Source organism: Equus caballus, chromosome 9, assembly GCF_041296265.1.
Source record: "Equus caballus isolate H_3958 breed thoroughbred chromosome 9, TB-T2T, whole genome shotgun sequence".
Classification (NCBI taxonomy): Eukaryota; Metazoa; Chordata; class Mammalia; order Perissodactyla; family Equidae; genus Equus; species Equus caballus.
Genome location: NC_091692.1, coordinates 54,372,501 through 54,389,307, shown reverse-complemented (window position 1 = coordinate 54,389,307; position 16,807 = coordinate 54,372,501). Strand labels below are relative to the sequence as shown.

The 16,807-nt window shown below is 35.2% G+C and overlaps 1 protein-coding gene across 1 annotated transcript in view; it reads right to left on the bottom strand.

Moving 5' to 3' along the window:
- Nucleotides 1-5,747: 5,747 nt before the first annotated feature.
- LOC138915502 (zinc finger protein 407-like) overlaps nucleotides 5,748-16,807 on the bottom strand; it is a 12,575-nt gene continuing 1,515 nt past the window's right edge. The window contains exons 3-4 of the mRNA XM_070222032.1: nucleotides 13,938-14,021; nucleotides 5,748-5,872 (exon numbers count right to left, since the gene is read on the bottom strand). Of these exons, the coding sequence (XP_070078133.1) occupies nucleotides 5,748-5,872; nucleotides 13,938-14,021 (209 nt within the window). The remainder of the gene's footprint in view (nucleotides 5,873-13,937; nucleotides 14,022-16,807) is intronic.

Sequence of the window (16,807 nt, the reverse complement as noted above, 5' to 3'; positions counted from 1 at the left end):
CAAAAGAAATAAATGCTACTTCTGATTCTTCAGAAAAAAGAAACATATGCTGTTCATTTTGGTATGTATAATTTCACTTCTCTTTCTTGGTGTATATGATGTTCCGCTACACAGACAAACACCTATTTTTTCTCCTTGTCATTATTCAGGGCAAGTCCAAGTTTGTTCTAGCCATTGCTTCTCCTCTACAACCTGTGAGCCTGCACAGGAAGCCAAAGGAAAATTGAAACTCTCTGAAGAGATCATCCAAAAGGAGAAAATTATCCCCTGTGGAGTTAGTCTCCCTAACTCAGGATGCTGCTGAAACAAACGGAAGACAAGAACAGTGAACCCCGTTGTACACTGAATTCTTAAAGCCACAGTACCTGAGAAGGTTTGCCTTATTAATTATGCACAATAAACACAAAATGTTTATTTATTAAAATTATATACAAATGCATAATATTATCGAAGATCTGAAAAAATTTTCATAACTGAGACACTTTACAGAAATATGTTTGAGATATTAATACAAACTTTAAGGGGAAATAAAGAATTATCCTAAGTACAATTTTTTGTCATTATATCTTAAAACTACCCTAAAAATGCTTCCAGCATCATGCAAAGTTAAGACAGAATTCAATTAAATTAAAAGTATTTTTCGACAAAGATGTTCTAGGATATACAAACACACACACACGTATTTCAAACGGTTGTGACGAAGAGCAAATTTTACCTCCTCCAGTCACATGCGTGAAAACTTACTGAACTTGATTATAAGAAATACTAAACAAAATGTTTGGATGAGTAATAAAAGAGATGTTAGGGAGTATCACAAAAAGCACATTTCTGGCCGAGATACCACTACCTGGGGCAAATGTTACGTCAGATATTCTTAGCCTCCCCCTTAGCCAAAAAGTAAACAAAAATCTTCTCAAGATCAAAACCTAATTATTAATGACTTACTGGCCAAGAGCTAAGAAAAGCATCAAGTAGGGGAAAAAAGTGTATTCCTATAAGTTTAGCAAAAACAATGGAGTGAATCTTTAATATGATGCAGAAATTGTAGATTTTATTCCTCAGCTCTATAACATATAATATTTCAATCTGGGTTATAATTTCAAGTAATCAAAAAAAGAATAAAAACAGTGAATAAAATGAAAAGTAGAACAGAAAAATGTTTTTTAAAAAGAGCACATGTAAGATTGGAAATACTAAGGCAGCTATACAGTTGAAGAAAAATCTGGCCAAAAACACTCTTAGGGAACACTGAAGTCATTCCAAAATCAATAACAAGAATGCAATAAATAAACGATCAAACTCCTAAAGTTTGGTTTGAAATTTTAGTTTCCTTTATTTTAGTAAATCACATTTAAAGTGTAATACAGGGTTATCCTTAATATTTTTAACATTGCAGGTAGTGTTTTGTGTCACTTTTCATTACTTATCAGTGGTTTACTGTTTAATATGCATTTATTGTATTTCCTATAAATCCTAAATAAAAGTAGAAGCCAATGAAAAGAGAAATTTCACGTAAAAAGAGAGCCCACCTACAGCCATCTACTCTTATGTGAAAGCCAGTATCATCAGTGAAATAGAATGCAGTTTGATAATCATAAATTCTATTGGCAAATAAAGATTTACATTATTAGAAAGGCTACTTAGTATGATTTATTAAAGGTTTTCCTATTTCTCTCATTAATATAGACATGACAATTAATATATAACAAAGGGAAATTAAAATATAGAAAAAGGTTAGACTGTTTCCATTTTAATGTAGAAACATCTAAAAAATTTGCTGCACAAATAATATGATAGGACAGTGTGCTATAAATCTAAATTTATGCTTTGAAATTAAAATGAATAGCAATTAATGGTGAAAAAGTTTTGGAGTAATAATAAAATATACTGATTTGTAATGGATTCGATTTGGATATTTGAGACAGTAAAAGCTTAGGAAAAGGGTACGTGTTTACATCTAAATAGAGTGAGATGCCACTGCCTAAATTAATGATGCAAATTTGGAAAATAGCCCCAGGTTCAAAAGACCAATTATAAAATTCTTTTGTAAACAAATCCATATTCACATTTTTCATGAATAATTATAACTACTAGTATTTCTCCACTAATGTTCAATTTATAAAATGAAAAATATATTTCCAAATGAAATTTAAATAATACTTCAGTGTCTAATGATGGTAACTTACCTGCAAATAGTCTTAATAATGACAAAGATAAGAATACTCTACAGGAATAATTTTTATCTATATTGAGCAAATAAAAATCTAAATGGGAAAAAAGTTAAGTATTGTAAGCAATAAAATATTATGAGAAGATACCGGTAAGACCAATACAACCATATCTTCTTAGGAAATATGTGATCATCTTACAGAGGTTTTTATTCCTTGGAAGTCATATATACTCAAATTTATTCATCTTGTGAAAGAAGATATTCTCTTTGTTGTTTGGAGGTAGATAAGGTAAGCACTCAGTTCTTCCCGCACTATGCAACCAAAACGATCATTTTGAACTTAACTATCTGCTCAACAAGAAAACAAAGGTAAATGCTGTAAATTCTACATTTCATTCGCAGTCCCTACCTTGAAGTTTTTTGTACTCCTGGTCAAGGTTAACTCGTCTTTTGCTCACTGGTGAAAACAGACCTAACCATACACACACAGAATGATAAAAGTGTCTTATGAACAGAAAATGCTCCAACTATTTACTTTTACTAATAATCAAACAATTAAAAAATTTTAAATAAAGATAAAATCACCCTTTTATCAAGGGCTTTAAGCATTTCAAAAGGAAATGTGATAGATCACTGGATTTAAATGTCCTGAGTATTAATTCACAGGACAGTGACAATATTCCTAGAAAACACAGTCTCCTTTTCACCACAATGCCTGACAGAAGTATAACATAGATGGGATCCAGCTGGCTCAAAGGCACTTCTAAACAGAAGTGATGCTATTGCAGAGAGAGAACTTGAATAGGGGACAAGTAACATGACCTCGACTATAGCAAAAGTATAATACAATTTCAAACCAAGGAAATCTGAAATACTTTGACATATTTTTATGTATACAAAGGCTTAAGACAGTGCTGTACAAAGACAAAACACTGTACTGATCAGTGAAACAAAACTCAAATCTCAACCTTTGTAGTCATACTATTAAAAGCCATAAATCATACTTCTAGGATTTTCTTTAAAAAAAAATCTTGGATATATACAAAGATTTAGGTATAAGCGTTTTCAGAGTAAAAACCTAAAAATAGCCTAAATGTTTAAACATTTAATAAAATGATTATTGTATCTCTATCTAACCAGAGGCCACGCAAGTATTAAAATTATATTACAGAAGAGAGGTTTTCAAACCAGGAAATTTGAAACTCTAAGGTATTTCAGCAATTATCCAACAATCGACTTTGCATTTAATATATTTTTAACGACTTAAAAAACTGAAAAAAAATCCATCGTGGCATGTACTATAAATAAATTTAACATACTGAAGACCTTCAGGGCATTGAAGCTCTTGCATTACCTCACTGAACACCATCTTGAGAGCGCCAGGAGAAGTAAACCCTATAACCATCTCAAGTACTAACCTGAGATGAGCGTGAAAACAAGGCGGAGTGTATCAGCCAGGCTCTGGCCGGGTGATTTCAATGTGCTCCTCATCTCATATAAACCGCCATCCTACAAGGTTGGTACCAGTCACCCTTACTGACAAATGAGGAAGTGGCAGCTCCCAGAAGTTACACGATTTCAGTGAGGCCTGGGCGGCTCCTTCACAGGGAGCTGGGCTCTTGACTACATCCCCACTCCCACCAGAACCAAGACAGGAACTGGACAGGAAGGCTAATCCAACAACAACTGCTGCCAGTAACTCCGCCATGGGAAAATTTTTTGCTTATTAAAGTCTTATATGATATTCTTTAATGTTATAAGTAAATATTATAGATTTTAACTATGAAATCTGCTTATCAGTGGCAGATACACTTTTATTTATTTTATATATTGGGTTTGTGTATGATCTTCTTTGAAATAATAGTTCTGCTACTTAAAAATAACAATTTGAAAACCACAATTACATAAGATTAATGAAACAGAAAAGTAGTTACAATTTATGTGTAAAAAATAAAACTTAGAAGGAAAGAAACAAAAAGAGCCCCCAAAACAACAACTCAAACCTCATGCATAGAGTATAGACTGAAAGGATACAATCCCATCAGCTAAGAGCAATAATTAGGAAAATTTTTATAATTTTCTAATTGCTTTCCTGTGTTTTAAAGGGAAGGCAGCTACATAGTCTGACTTCTTTAATAAGGAAAAAGAGCACTCGATAATGTTTATTTTTTAAAGAACTCATATTAGCATCTTAAAATTTCTATACCTACCTCTAATCGGATCACCATTTTACCAAATTTCCAAGAAACGCCAACCTATTGTTAAGCAAAGATAGAACTCACAAAACGTTGAATGAATGAATAATTAATAAATGAAATATATCTGCAATATCTCTGTACTATTAGATGACCTTTAACATAAAACTTAATGCAATAATGAGGATAATAATAGAGATTATGGCAATATATTTACTGAATGCACAGGCTACATCCACAGGAATATGAAAATCTATTTTTTCAAAGAAGGCTTCAGGTTGAAGGTATATATTCCAATATTTAACAAAGGCAGGCTGTGTTGAAAGAACCACCCTCAATGTTTCCAGGTCATCATGAGTAACGGGGGCTGTGAGATCTTCAGCTCCAAGATGAAGAAGGCTCACACTCTGACTCAGGCCCCACAGTTCAGCTGATTAAGCTCCTAAAACAGATGTCATTAGGCTGCCTACAAACTCTGTGGTGTCTCCCAGACCACCTCATGAGCTCCGAACTCACTCTCACGGGCTCCAGGTGCAGCTTGATCTAGCTGCAACCTCCATTCCCCACCTTATTTTCCACTCTGCCCTCTCTACACATACCATGTCATGTAGTAAGACAAGATTATTTACTGTTGCCTGAATATGTTTCATACCTACTTTTCTGCACCTATGCTTTGCTGCCTTTGTGAAGTAACGCTGCAGTCTGGCAGACATCATGCAGCCACTGTGGACCTCAGCAAGTGGACTGAACACACAGGATCTCTAACATGCCTTCAGCACAAAATGCTACATTGTACCGTGACCTCCTGCATCCTCGTACAACATACATGTGTCCTTGAAATTTACCCATCTTCTAATGCTCTCTCCTCGAGGAGGACTTCATTGTGGCGGAACTTATACCTTCTCTATGCACTCCCCTGGCCTCTTTATTTACCCACTGAAATGCACGTTAACATTATTTGTGAATATCACAAGGCAGTGATTATGCCACAACACCCTTAAAGGCAGGAAACATTTCTTACATTGTCTTCATTGCCTAAAGTGCTTCACTCGTAGTAGATGAGATGCCATATACACCGAATAACTGATCAAATGCAACTGTTCCTTACTTTGGCAACCAAGTAAAATCACTTGAAATTCAGGTGTACCAAAGGATTATAAAACCTAAATGTTAAGATTATAAAAAATGGAAAAGAACTTTACAACTTCAAAAACAGTCGCTAAAATTAGGTGGTAAAAGAACGTCCCAACCTAATAAATGAATCGTGCTTTAAATTGTGCTAATTCAGGTTGATCAGGAAACCTATTCTTTTATGGTGAATTTAACAGGATTTTAATCCGTCCTGGTGACCCACTTGATTCTCCGTGCTCAGTACTGAGCCATTACCTGTAGTCGCACCAGGGGCATCTGTAGGGCTTCTCGCCGGTGTGCACCCGTTTGTGCCGAGTCAGATGAGACTGGGTTGTGGAGGCAAAGTTACACTCATCACACTTGAAAGGTTTTTCTCCTGTAATATATCGAGAAGTGTTGTACATGAACAATTATAAAAATTGGAGATGAAGGGCTAAACCTGTTATTGACAATTTAAAAGAACCCTATTTCCATGAAATTTTAAGGATATAGTTCAATGAACCACACATATTTAGGACATTTGAATATTTACTCTCCAGTGAGAAAGTTAGAAGACACCATTGATTTTTATTTCTATATTGGGAAAGATGCAAGGTATCCATTATGTCATTCACAAGTAACTCACACAAACAGGATCTAAACTAAGGCTGTGATTCAGCACTGAATTTGGAGCATTCAACAAACTGTGCTACATTAGAGCCATTATAAAAACCTCAGTGAGGTTACCACCACGGAAAAGCAAGTAACAGAGATATACCTTAAATATATAGTGTAAAACTTAGTAAATCTTAAATATGAAGAAAATAAAATAAAGCTATAAATTGATACCAATTAAAACCTGGTAGAAAGGAAATTACAGTTCACTAAGTTGAATAAAAGGTACAGAGGCCTCAAAGAAACATTTAAACTAATATTTAATAGCACTCTAAATTTTATCTCCCCTGTGTAGACATAATATCTCTCTACATAGATATATTACCCATGAGCTGGCTCAAGGGCCTGCGCAGGACTCGCAGCTGGTCCTCTGACTGACACCTGTCTCTCCTTTAACTATGCCTCCTTCACACACACATTCAAAGAAATCATCAAGTCTTAGCAGTTTTTAATTCCACTAGCTACAATGGCTGCAGAGCACCTGAAACTTGGCTATTTTATTTTAATTACTATAAATTTAAATTTAAAAACTGATACTGGATTCACCTATTGAAAAAATGTTTAAGTCTGTTTGGAACAGCTTGGGAACGTGAATCCACTTTTTGAAGTGTAAATTTTATCTAATCTAAATATAGATCACGGGTTTCAGATGAAAGTTTAGCCTCCAAATTGAGATGTGTTAGAAGTGTAAAATAAACACCAAAATCCTAGAACAAAAATATCGCTAATAACGTTATATTGATTTCATGTTGAAACGATAATAATTTGGAATGTATTTGGTTAAACTACTTAAAAGAATACTTTCACCTGTTACTTTTTTATTTTTTTAATACAGTTCCCAGGAAACTTAAAATGACACGCATGTAGCTCGCATTACATCTCTATTGGACAGTTATGAACTAAAGAAAATTTCAGCATCTCTTCCCCAAAAACAGTTATAATATACAGGGATACTCTTCTTGATAAACAATTTTCCCAAGAAATTTTACATATAGGACAGATTAATTTTACATACGTTCAATAAGTCTACCAATGTTTTGTAACAGTTTTATAAGTATACTGACATACAGAAAATGAAGGATGAAATATCTTGGTTTAAAATTAGATCAATTGAGCTAGCAACAAAATTATACCTGTCCTGAAAATTAGAACATTTAGAAATTTGTCCTACATTGTCAAAGCCTATTTATATGTCCTTAACCATAACTGCAGTAACATTTAACTGAATGCATACACATCTCATCTGATGGCATTTTATCTGTCACCACAGCCCAGGGTAGCAGTTAGAAGAAGCCAGATGGACTTCAATCTCAATCCAGGTTTTGCCACATTTCCCTCCCTACCTGTTGAGCCCCTGAGCAAGTGCAGGAGGGGAGCATCACCAAACAAGCGGGGCTAACTGCAAGGAGTAAGCCACCCCAAGTACTTTGCAGGGCGCTCAATAACCAGATGCTTTTATCATTATTACGACAGGACTGCGTAAACCCTGATAACTGCAAACTCCTCTCTCGCAAAGATAAAAGAAGTGAACACAAATGGTTCCCATCAAGACCTCACAACCAGTAAAAGACAAACCTATAGCACATATGAAACAATTCATGGTACACAGAGTCACTGAAGTTAACATAAAGATATCACTTGACACATCCTACCAGGGAACATTTGATTCACTCCTGTAAAAAGACGACCACATTCAAAGCAGAGTAAAAGTCTTAGAGTTGAGAGAGACTTTTGTCTCTTTTAGTCATCTATACTTAAAATAAATCCCTTCTACAACACCCCAATCAAGCAGTCACCCAGGGTCAGCCTGAATAACTCCTTGTTCTCAGTTTCAAAACTGCTGGTTAAGTGACTTAAATTGTTATAGACAACTCAATTGTACTGAACTGACATACGAAAACTCACTTTCATGATGATGGCAGGTTTTGATTTTGAGAGACAATATATGCTCTTCATATTACATAAGGCTATAGAAAATAGCTCATTCTCTTCAAATCTGACACAGGAATATTCTACATCATGGAAACATATAAACATCCACACATAAACACATCTGAAAACTTCCACATTCATTATAAGAACAGAATTGTTCATTAAATTCAATGGAGAGTATTTTAACTGTACACCAATGTCCAAGGGCAGCTCACATGGAAACAGAAACACAAAGTGAAGAACTCATCTGGATAAAAACACACGTATGATTTATTACTTCACTAACTTGACATATCTATCTAGACTGACCATACGAGGCAGAAAGAAAGTACCACCACAATCAAGATAATGAACACAACAATCACCCCCAAAGCTTTCTTCATGTCTTTTCTTCTCTCCTGATCATCCTCAAGCACACACTCACCTGCTTTCTATCACTATATATTAGTTAGGATTTTCCAGAAATATATACTCATGGAAACATACACTATGTACTCTCTTTTGTTTGGCCTCTTTCTCTCAGCATTATTTCGTGACAAATTCAAGTTGCTCCAGGTGTAAATATTTCATTTATTTTCACTGAGTAGTAAACTAGTATTCCATTATAGGACTGTAAGACAGTTTCTTTATCCATTCTTCCACTAAAGGGCATTTGAGTTGTTTTTATTTTGGGGTATTACAAATACAGCTGCTATGAATCTTCATGGGCAAGTCTCTGCTTAGACACACGTTTCCTCTTCTCTTGCATTAAGTATCTAGGAGTGGGATGGCTCAGTCATATGGCAGGTACATATTAATTTTGTAAGAAACTGCCAAATTGTTTTCCACTTTACATTCCTACCAGCTGTGTAAGAGAGTGCCTCTTGCACCAAATCATCACCAACACTTGCTGTGGGCAGTGCTTTAAACCTGTATTTCTCTAATGATGTGGAGGATCTTTTCATGTGCTTATTTGCCATACATTTATATTCTTCGGTGAAGTGCTTGTTCAAATCTTTGACCCTTTTGTAATTGGTTGCTTGTGTTCTAAATCGTGTTTTGAGAGTTCTTTATATATTACAAATACAAATCCTTTATAAGATTTGTGATTTACACATATTCTTCCCAGTCTGTGGTTTGTCTTTTCATTCTCTTGTCTTTTGAAGAGGAAAAGTTATTCATTTATAAAGTTTTCAACTTATCAATTTATAAATTTTCATGTTATGAGTTTTTTCATTTATGAATCTGGCTTTTGATGTGATATCTAAGAAATCTTTGATAATCCATGGTCACAAAGATTTTTCTCCTAAATATTCTTCTACAATTTATAGTTTTAAGTTTTATATTTAGATTATGATCATTTTGAGTTAATTTTTGAATACAGTATGATATACGAATCAAAGTTTATGGATAGCTAATTGTCTAGCACTATATATTAAAAAGACTAAACTGCCTTTGCACCTTTGTCAAAAATCAATTGACCATGTAAGTATGGGTATGTTCTGTAATCTCTATTCCATTCCATCGATATATTTGTCTATCTTGATGCCAACTCCAGAATGACTTGTTACTATAGCTTTATAGTCACGAAGTCAGGGAGAATAAGTCCTCAAGTTTGTTCATCTTTCTCAAAGTTCTTTGAGTATTTCAGATCAATGCATTTCCATATGAATTTTAAAATCAGTTTGTCAGTTTCTTAAAAAAAAAAAAAGCCTGACAGGATTTGAAGTGATCAATGTGAAAGGAAATGAAATCTTAACAATATTGAGTCTTTGGATCCGTGAACATGGTATACACTCTGCTCTAGGTCTCTTTAATCTCTCTTAGCAGTATCTGGAAGTTTCCAGTGTGGAGGTTTTATACAAGCTTTGTTAGATTTATCTCTAACTATTGTATCTTGGTCGAAAACAATTGAGGCGTATAGGCATAGATCTATTCTGTTCCATGCGTCAATACAATACTGCCATGATTATTGCAGCTATATAATAAGACTCCAGGTTAGGTAGTATAAATCTCCCAGTTTTAATATAAAGAATCTAAGTGGTCAAACAATTTAAAGATTTTTTTTTCATTAAGAAATTCACAAATATATTCTGCAGTCTCCTTATTCCATTCAATCTAAGTGTTTGAAAGTGTGTTGATATCATAACTCACTGCTACCTTGTTTATTATAGCAGCCTTGGAAGACACCTTTAATTTATCCATTTTTGTGTGGATGTAGCAGAAATCTGGAGGAGGTAAAAGGGTGACATTAAGGACTTATTGTCTGAGTCAGCGGTATAAATTAAACGTCCTCTAAGCTCTTCAAAGTTAATTTTATTGGTTGAGAGGTTTAACATAAGCAGTTAGAAAACAGTAAATGTAGCTTATTTCATTTAAAATTTTATGGCACACATTTTAACTTAACACATTTTTATGTGACACAACTTAAACTTAAAAACAAGACTTTTAAAGAATAATGTCATTTATATTCTCTATAATTCTAATAATCTGATATTAAGCTAGCATTATGTTGCAATAAACTATAAGTTGTCATTTCATATTTGACTTAACAATGCAATAGATTAAATCGTGTAATATTAAAAATTTTTGAATTATACACAGGCTGACAGAGAAAAAATATGCTGCTACAAAAATATGCTACATAAAACACTATGCTATAACCACCACGTAAAGGAAAGCTCAAGCATGCCTATGCTCTTGATAGGGGAAGAATTCCATGTCAATATATACAAACTACAGTTTATTCAAATCTGTACACAATAGTCAATAATTAACAAAATAGTTTATAAAAGAATATTAACTTTGTTACATGTTCAACACCGTTGTTTGAATACGTTAATTGTCTTATTTTTAAACCCAGAAAGATAATTTCTTTAGGAAAATATACTTCAGAAATACAAAAGTGCGTTCTTGTTTGTTAGTCTCAACAGACAGCCAAAAAAATCCACTCAACTTCTAGGTTATAAAATTTGAAGGAAAATCTTACAAATTTTAAATAAGAATTTGAGTTTGCTAATATTTGCTAATGCTTGAAATGAGATAGGTACTGTATGAAGAGGTGTATACACTTGTTAAGGAAAAATTTTTGACGGACTGATCAAATTCATGTGGTGCATTGGGAAAAGTCCTTCTGAAAATCCTTTGTCTCTCTAAAGCCAGAGGATGACTAAATCTATGAGTAAGACAGTACCTACTAAGAACAATGCTGTCTTAAAGTCAATAGGGCTACTTGTATAATCCTACTCAAAAACGCAGAACAAAGGTGAAAATTCCTTTCCTCCTGTTTTTCCCTTACGTGACATACAAGTACATATTAGTTAAAATTGTGTTGCTCTCCATACTTTCCTTTATGAGCAATAATCGTGGCCAAAATAACCATTAAGGAATATTTTGCATCTTAGGTACCTCTGATGGAAAAGTAAAAGAAAGCCGGAAGAGGGATGCAAGAATGGCTGTCGACATGGAGCAGCGCCCTTTGTGTGTCAACAATCCGTCAGACAGGCCGAATGCTTCCTATGGAAACTCACACTTCACATTCCTTTGGGCGGGCTGGTGGTTATTAAGCTGGCCAAGACTCTTCAACCACACGTGAGGATTTGCTCCTGTGCCCTTGAATCAAGGGTCTCTGACAGGTGATAAAAGTAAATCTTGGAATGGAAGATGTTTTGTGTCAGCCCCCAGACAGTCTGTATGGCAGTAGGGAATTATTTACGCCATTTGGAACACTTTTGATACCTATCCCTTTGCAAGCTGATTGTAATTTGCGTGGGCACTGTGGTAAAAAGGTAAACCATGTCAAAGAGGACTACATCAGAGAAATATAGATTTCAACTGCTCCATACAATTCTGGCCTTGAAAACAAAAAAGGTGTGTGTTGCTTAAATATTATAAATCCAGCATAAAGGCTAAGGGCCTAGACTGAGCTGCACTAAGCTGTTTGGTTGAAGCAAACAGTCTTAAGAACTGACTTCGGTATTAAAGAATCATGTTTGATTTGTGCCACAGAGGCAGATAAATGCCAAAAAGACTGATGCTTCTGTCTGTGAGATGTTGTCCCATATGGTATAAAGTTAATAGCAAAGTAATAAGGAGCCTCTGGACCTGACATAAAATATAAAGCTGTGCCTGCTCGATGCAAGCTTTGTGATCGATCACCTGTAAACGCCTGTGATCGCAGCATTACTGTCCCCACTGCGGTGCGAGAGGCAGTACTGCCAAGCTGGCGAAGACGCGCACAGGAGGGTCAGCTGGCCCCAGGGCCACGCCAGCGTGAGGCCAGTGAGCAACAAGGATATCTGAATGGTCAAAACCCCACATGAACACACTTCACTATACACATATTTCCAACTTCTCCAAGACAGCTGCCAAGGATGACTGCCATCCACTGGGCCCCTTTGGCCATCTCTTACATTGAATCCTTAAGTCACTGGATTAGGAAAATGTGATCACAGGTTGCTATTATGAACTTAAAATGGACTTTTATGTTTACAAAGTTAAATTTGTGTTTTCCACATTATGTTAAACATTGGAAATTTCTCCTTGAGTCAGTAATAACTCTTGCCCCATATGGAAATTTGAATCACACAAACTCAAGACCTCAAAGGAATGACTAGCATTAATTTTCACTGATGTTACAAATACTATAATGGGCATTAAAGCTACCTGTAGCTAACTGTTAAATATAATATATCAAGAATCAAAACATACATAAACAACATATTTCACATATCTTAATTTCATGCCATTTTGAGAGTAAACTGCCAAACTCAATCCTTCTCATAGAAAAGTCTTATGTTTAGTTACAAATTGTGTTACCACAGGATTTATCATGTAAACTAGATCACTTCTGAGAGTAGAAAGTGATTCTATTAATAATTAGAAGAGACCATGCCATCACAACACTATGCCAGGCATGTATAATTTAGAATTATTAAAATAATTATTTATAAGATCTATTACACATACTGAGTAGGTAACCAATTTTAATAAATGTTTAAAACTTTTCAACCTGAAGAGTTTCTAACCAAAGTATATATTTTCTTTTGTTGAATCACCAAGAACACACGTCATGAAAGAAAAATCCTCTCCAATGTTCACATCTATGTTGCTATCCATTTTTTTTTTTTTAACTGAGGAAGATTCACCCTGAGCTAACATCTCTGCCAATCTTCCTCTGTTTTCCATGTGGGCCGCCCCCTCAGCATGGCTGCTGACAAGTGAGTGGTAGAGGTCCAAGCCCAAGGATTGAACCTAGGCCGCTGAAGCAGAGTGTGTCAAACTTACCCACCAGGCCATGGGGCCGGCCCCCGTTTGCTATCCATTCTTAACAGCAAAACTAATTGAAACAGCAATGACCTAAAACACAGCTACTCGCTCCAACTTGTAGGGGACTGCTGGCCAGACTTAGGAAGTCCGGTAGGCCGAGAGAGAGGGGAAGGCAGGGCTGTAGGTAAGCACCTGGCAGCTCACGAGAGAGGGAGTGCGGACGAAAGCAGGTGAGCGGAGACTGACCAAGAGGAATGGCGAGCCTGAGAGGGATATGGACTCGCCAGCTTCATCCATGACATCCAAGGCAGTCTTGCCCACGGAGAAAAGAACCTGAGGTACCTGAGCTTCGGAGGCCAAACTCTTTTCTTCCTCCTACTTAACGTGAATTTACAGAGGACACCTGATCCATAAAACATGCAGTAGGCCTACTTTTTTAAATATATAAAAATAGACGAATTAAAATCTTACGTTATTCAAACAGAATTTTCGGTAGACCCCCAAGTACACAGATTTTACAAAAACCAAAAAGACAAGCAATCAAGGGCCAAGCGCAGTTACTGGGGTGCCTCCTCGGACTTGCTTGTGCCCGGGCGACCCATACTGACCTGTGTGCTGCCGGCGGTGTTTGGTGAGGGCGTGCCGCGTCCCGCCAGCAAAGCCACAGAGGTCGCACAGGAACGACTTCTCGCCTGTTGCAACAATAAACAGATGAGGGACTGCGGAGGTCACAGATCATTAAAACATATCTATCAAGGCTTTCAGGGTTACTGATTCCTCCAATCAAATGTTTCCATGTAAATATGTCAAATGGGAATGAAATTACCACTGCGGTTTATTGACTGTGATAAAATCTGAAAAGCACCACTGAACATAATTACATACTTGTCAGACCCATAAAAATTAGCTTTATTATCAATGGAATGGTTTTGTACAACTTCATTTCTGGTAGATGTCTTCCAGATGGGGCTGCTTTACGCACTTGAACAGTTTTTATGCATATCCTGATTTTTTACAATTCCCATACATCTGGCCTTTCTGAGCTGAGTAAAGATTGCTTGGAATAGTTAATATACAGTATATATGATTCTGCTTAAATAAAACATATTGAATTTTCTAACAACTGAAGGATACTGAATTGGTTTTACCTGATTCTATCAGGGTCTTCTTTAATAACTTCTTACTTAATAATATGAATTAAGTGGTTTCCTTGAACATACTGAAGATCCCAAGTAACAATAAAATCTACTTACTTAGTACCAATAGCAATTCAATGCTGTTTATGTTTCTCAAACCTTTGTGGCATAAAAAATGAAGTCTAGGGATTGCTAAAGAAATTGTACAAAAACTCCTCTATTATTCGTCTGTAATGATACCCTGAACTGGAAACCTCTGCAACAATTAGAGACAGGTTTGGCAGACTTCGTATTTGTTAAAAGTGTGTAAATGCTCATTTTTTTAACCATTTTTACACAAGCCAACATTTTACCCAACAGTTTATAAACACAATCTATCTTTCTACTGTATCATATTTAGGTAATAAGTGCTGGCAAGCAAGGCAGTTTATCCCATAAAGCTCAAGTAGAAGGGCAAAAAGTAAAAGTGCTAACCTTGGAGAGACACAGAGAAATTAGAAAATACTTTTCCAGAAACAAAATAAATCATTTGTATCTATCTTTATCTACTTTACTCATTTAGATGTTTAATACAACAACAAATCTTTCAAGGGTTTTGCCCGAGTCAGCCTGCTTTGTTCTAAAACATTTCGGTATATCATGACAGAAATTTAGCTTCAGGTGTTTTGGAAATGGTAATTGCCTTTTTAAGGTTACAAAAAATAGCAAAACTAGGAAGGCAGAATAATGTCAGTAATCAAAGAGTGTATGCCGCTATTTAAGAGCGTTACCAGCTTTTCTAATTTAAACGAACATGTATTAATAGAGTTTTAAACAAATTATATTTAATCTTATTTCCCAATGGTATGTTAAAATGTTCATTATTATCATCGGTAAAATAAAGTTGAATTTAAATATTTTTCCTATCTTCACTTTTCTATTTTGGGGTTAAGTTTATTTCTTGGCATCATTATTTCAACATATAAAAAAGAATAGAGTAGATGGGCTGTGAAGAATAAAGTTTAATTATAATCACTCATTTAATTATTTAATCAATTTGAAATATAAATCTTTGTAACTAGCTGTATTATCAATTAAATAACACTGAAAGTAGACTTTTTTTAAATCCCAAAAGATAATTTGCTCGTTAATATTAACATACTACTCTATGTTGAGGCAAAATTGTTCTCTACAAATTATTCATCACCACAGTTTTGTGGGCATGAATCCCCTGTGCATGTGTATGAAGCACGCGTGTGCCAGCCCCCACACACGCACACGGTGTGCTCTTGGTGTGCCTGTGTGGTATGTGGCAGTGGGAAGTTGGTGTTGGGTCACGCAACCAACAAAATCTCTCATGAAGAAAGAGTATTCTTATTACTTTGGGTTCAAGACAGTTATGATTATTTTCTCGCATTTACAAACTTCTTTGCAACCTACATCTTTGTTGTAAAATAAAAACATTAACAAAGGGAAAAATTCTCATGAGATTTATCTTCTTTACAGGTGTATAAGCTGCATGAATACATTAAGTTTTCTTCCCTTTCCTATTTTAAGATAAGTATAGTCACAAAGACAAAATTACTAATTTTCCATGTGATTTGGTTCTAGAGACACTGGCGACCTTGATTTTTGAGGTGTAGGATTTTATTTAGGGTGCTAGTCTGCAATGTATTCTATGGCACATTTACCCTGGTGGTTTGATTTGTTTTTCATTCTGAAGTCAATTTTCCCTTGCTTTTTTTTTTTTGAGGGGTTGGGGGGTTAGGGTTGGATAGTAGGCACCGAGTACTTTTCAAGAAAAAAATTTTTTAAGAAAAAACTAAATGTAATATTTCACTCAATATAAAGGGAGTTCATTTAACATGCCCTATTTATATGATAGCAGAGATATAATAGGAGACTATTCTTAACAACCTGAATTAGTTTCAAGTACGCCATTTTGCATTCAAATGTAGAAAGACACGGAAACCAATCCTTTATTTTCTATTAGAAAACAACCACTGTCCCCTATCTCTCATTATGGTGCAGACTACAAGACCTAACAACAAAAATCCATATTATTGATCCAGCCAAGTCTCCACAATTATTCTTTAGAAGGAAACGCCGACGATAAATTACATCTGCACTGGCTTTTCATCTGCTGTTCTATATAAGTGATCTCTCAGGGCAGGCTGGAGACCTTAAATCGTCAACGCCCTTGTCAGGGAAGCTAAGGAGGCCTGGGCTTCCCACAAACTGCTTCAGAAGAACTTTTAACCTATAATTTCTAACAATAATATAGAATTCTTGGCAATCAGAAGAACATTTGAGAATGTTGATTAAAATTTATTTTTTTCCTTGAAACAAAATATTTTCTGAGA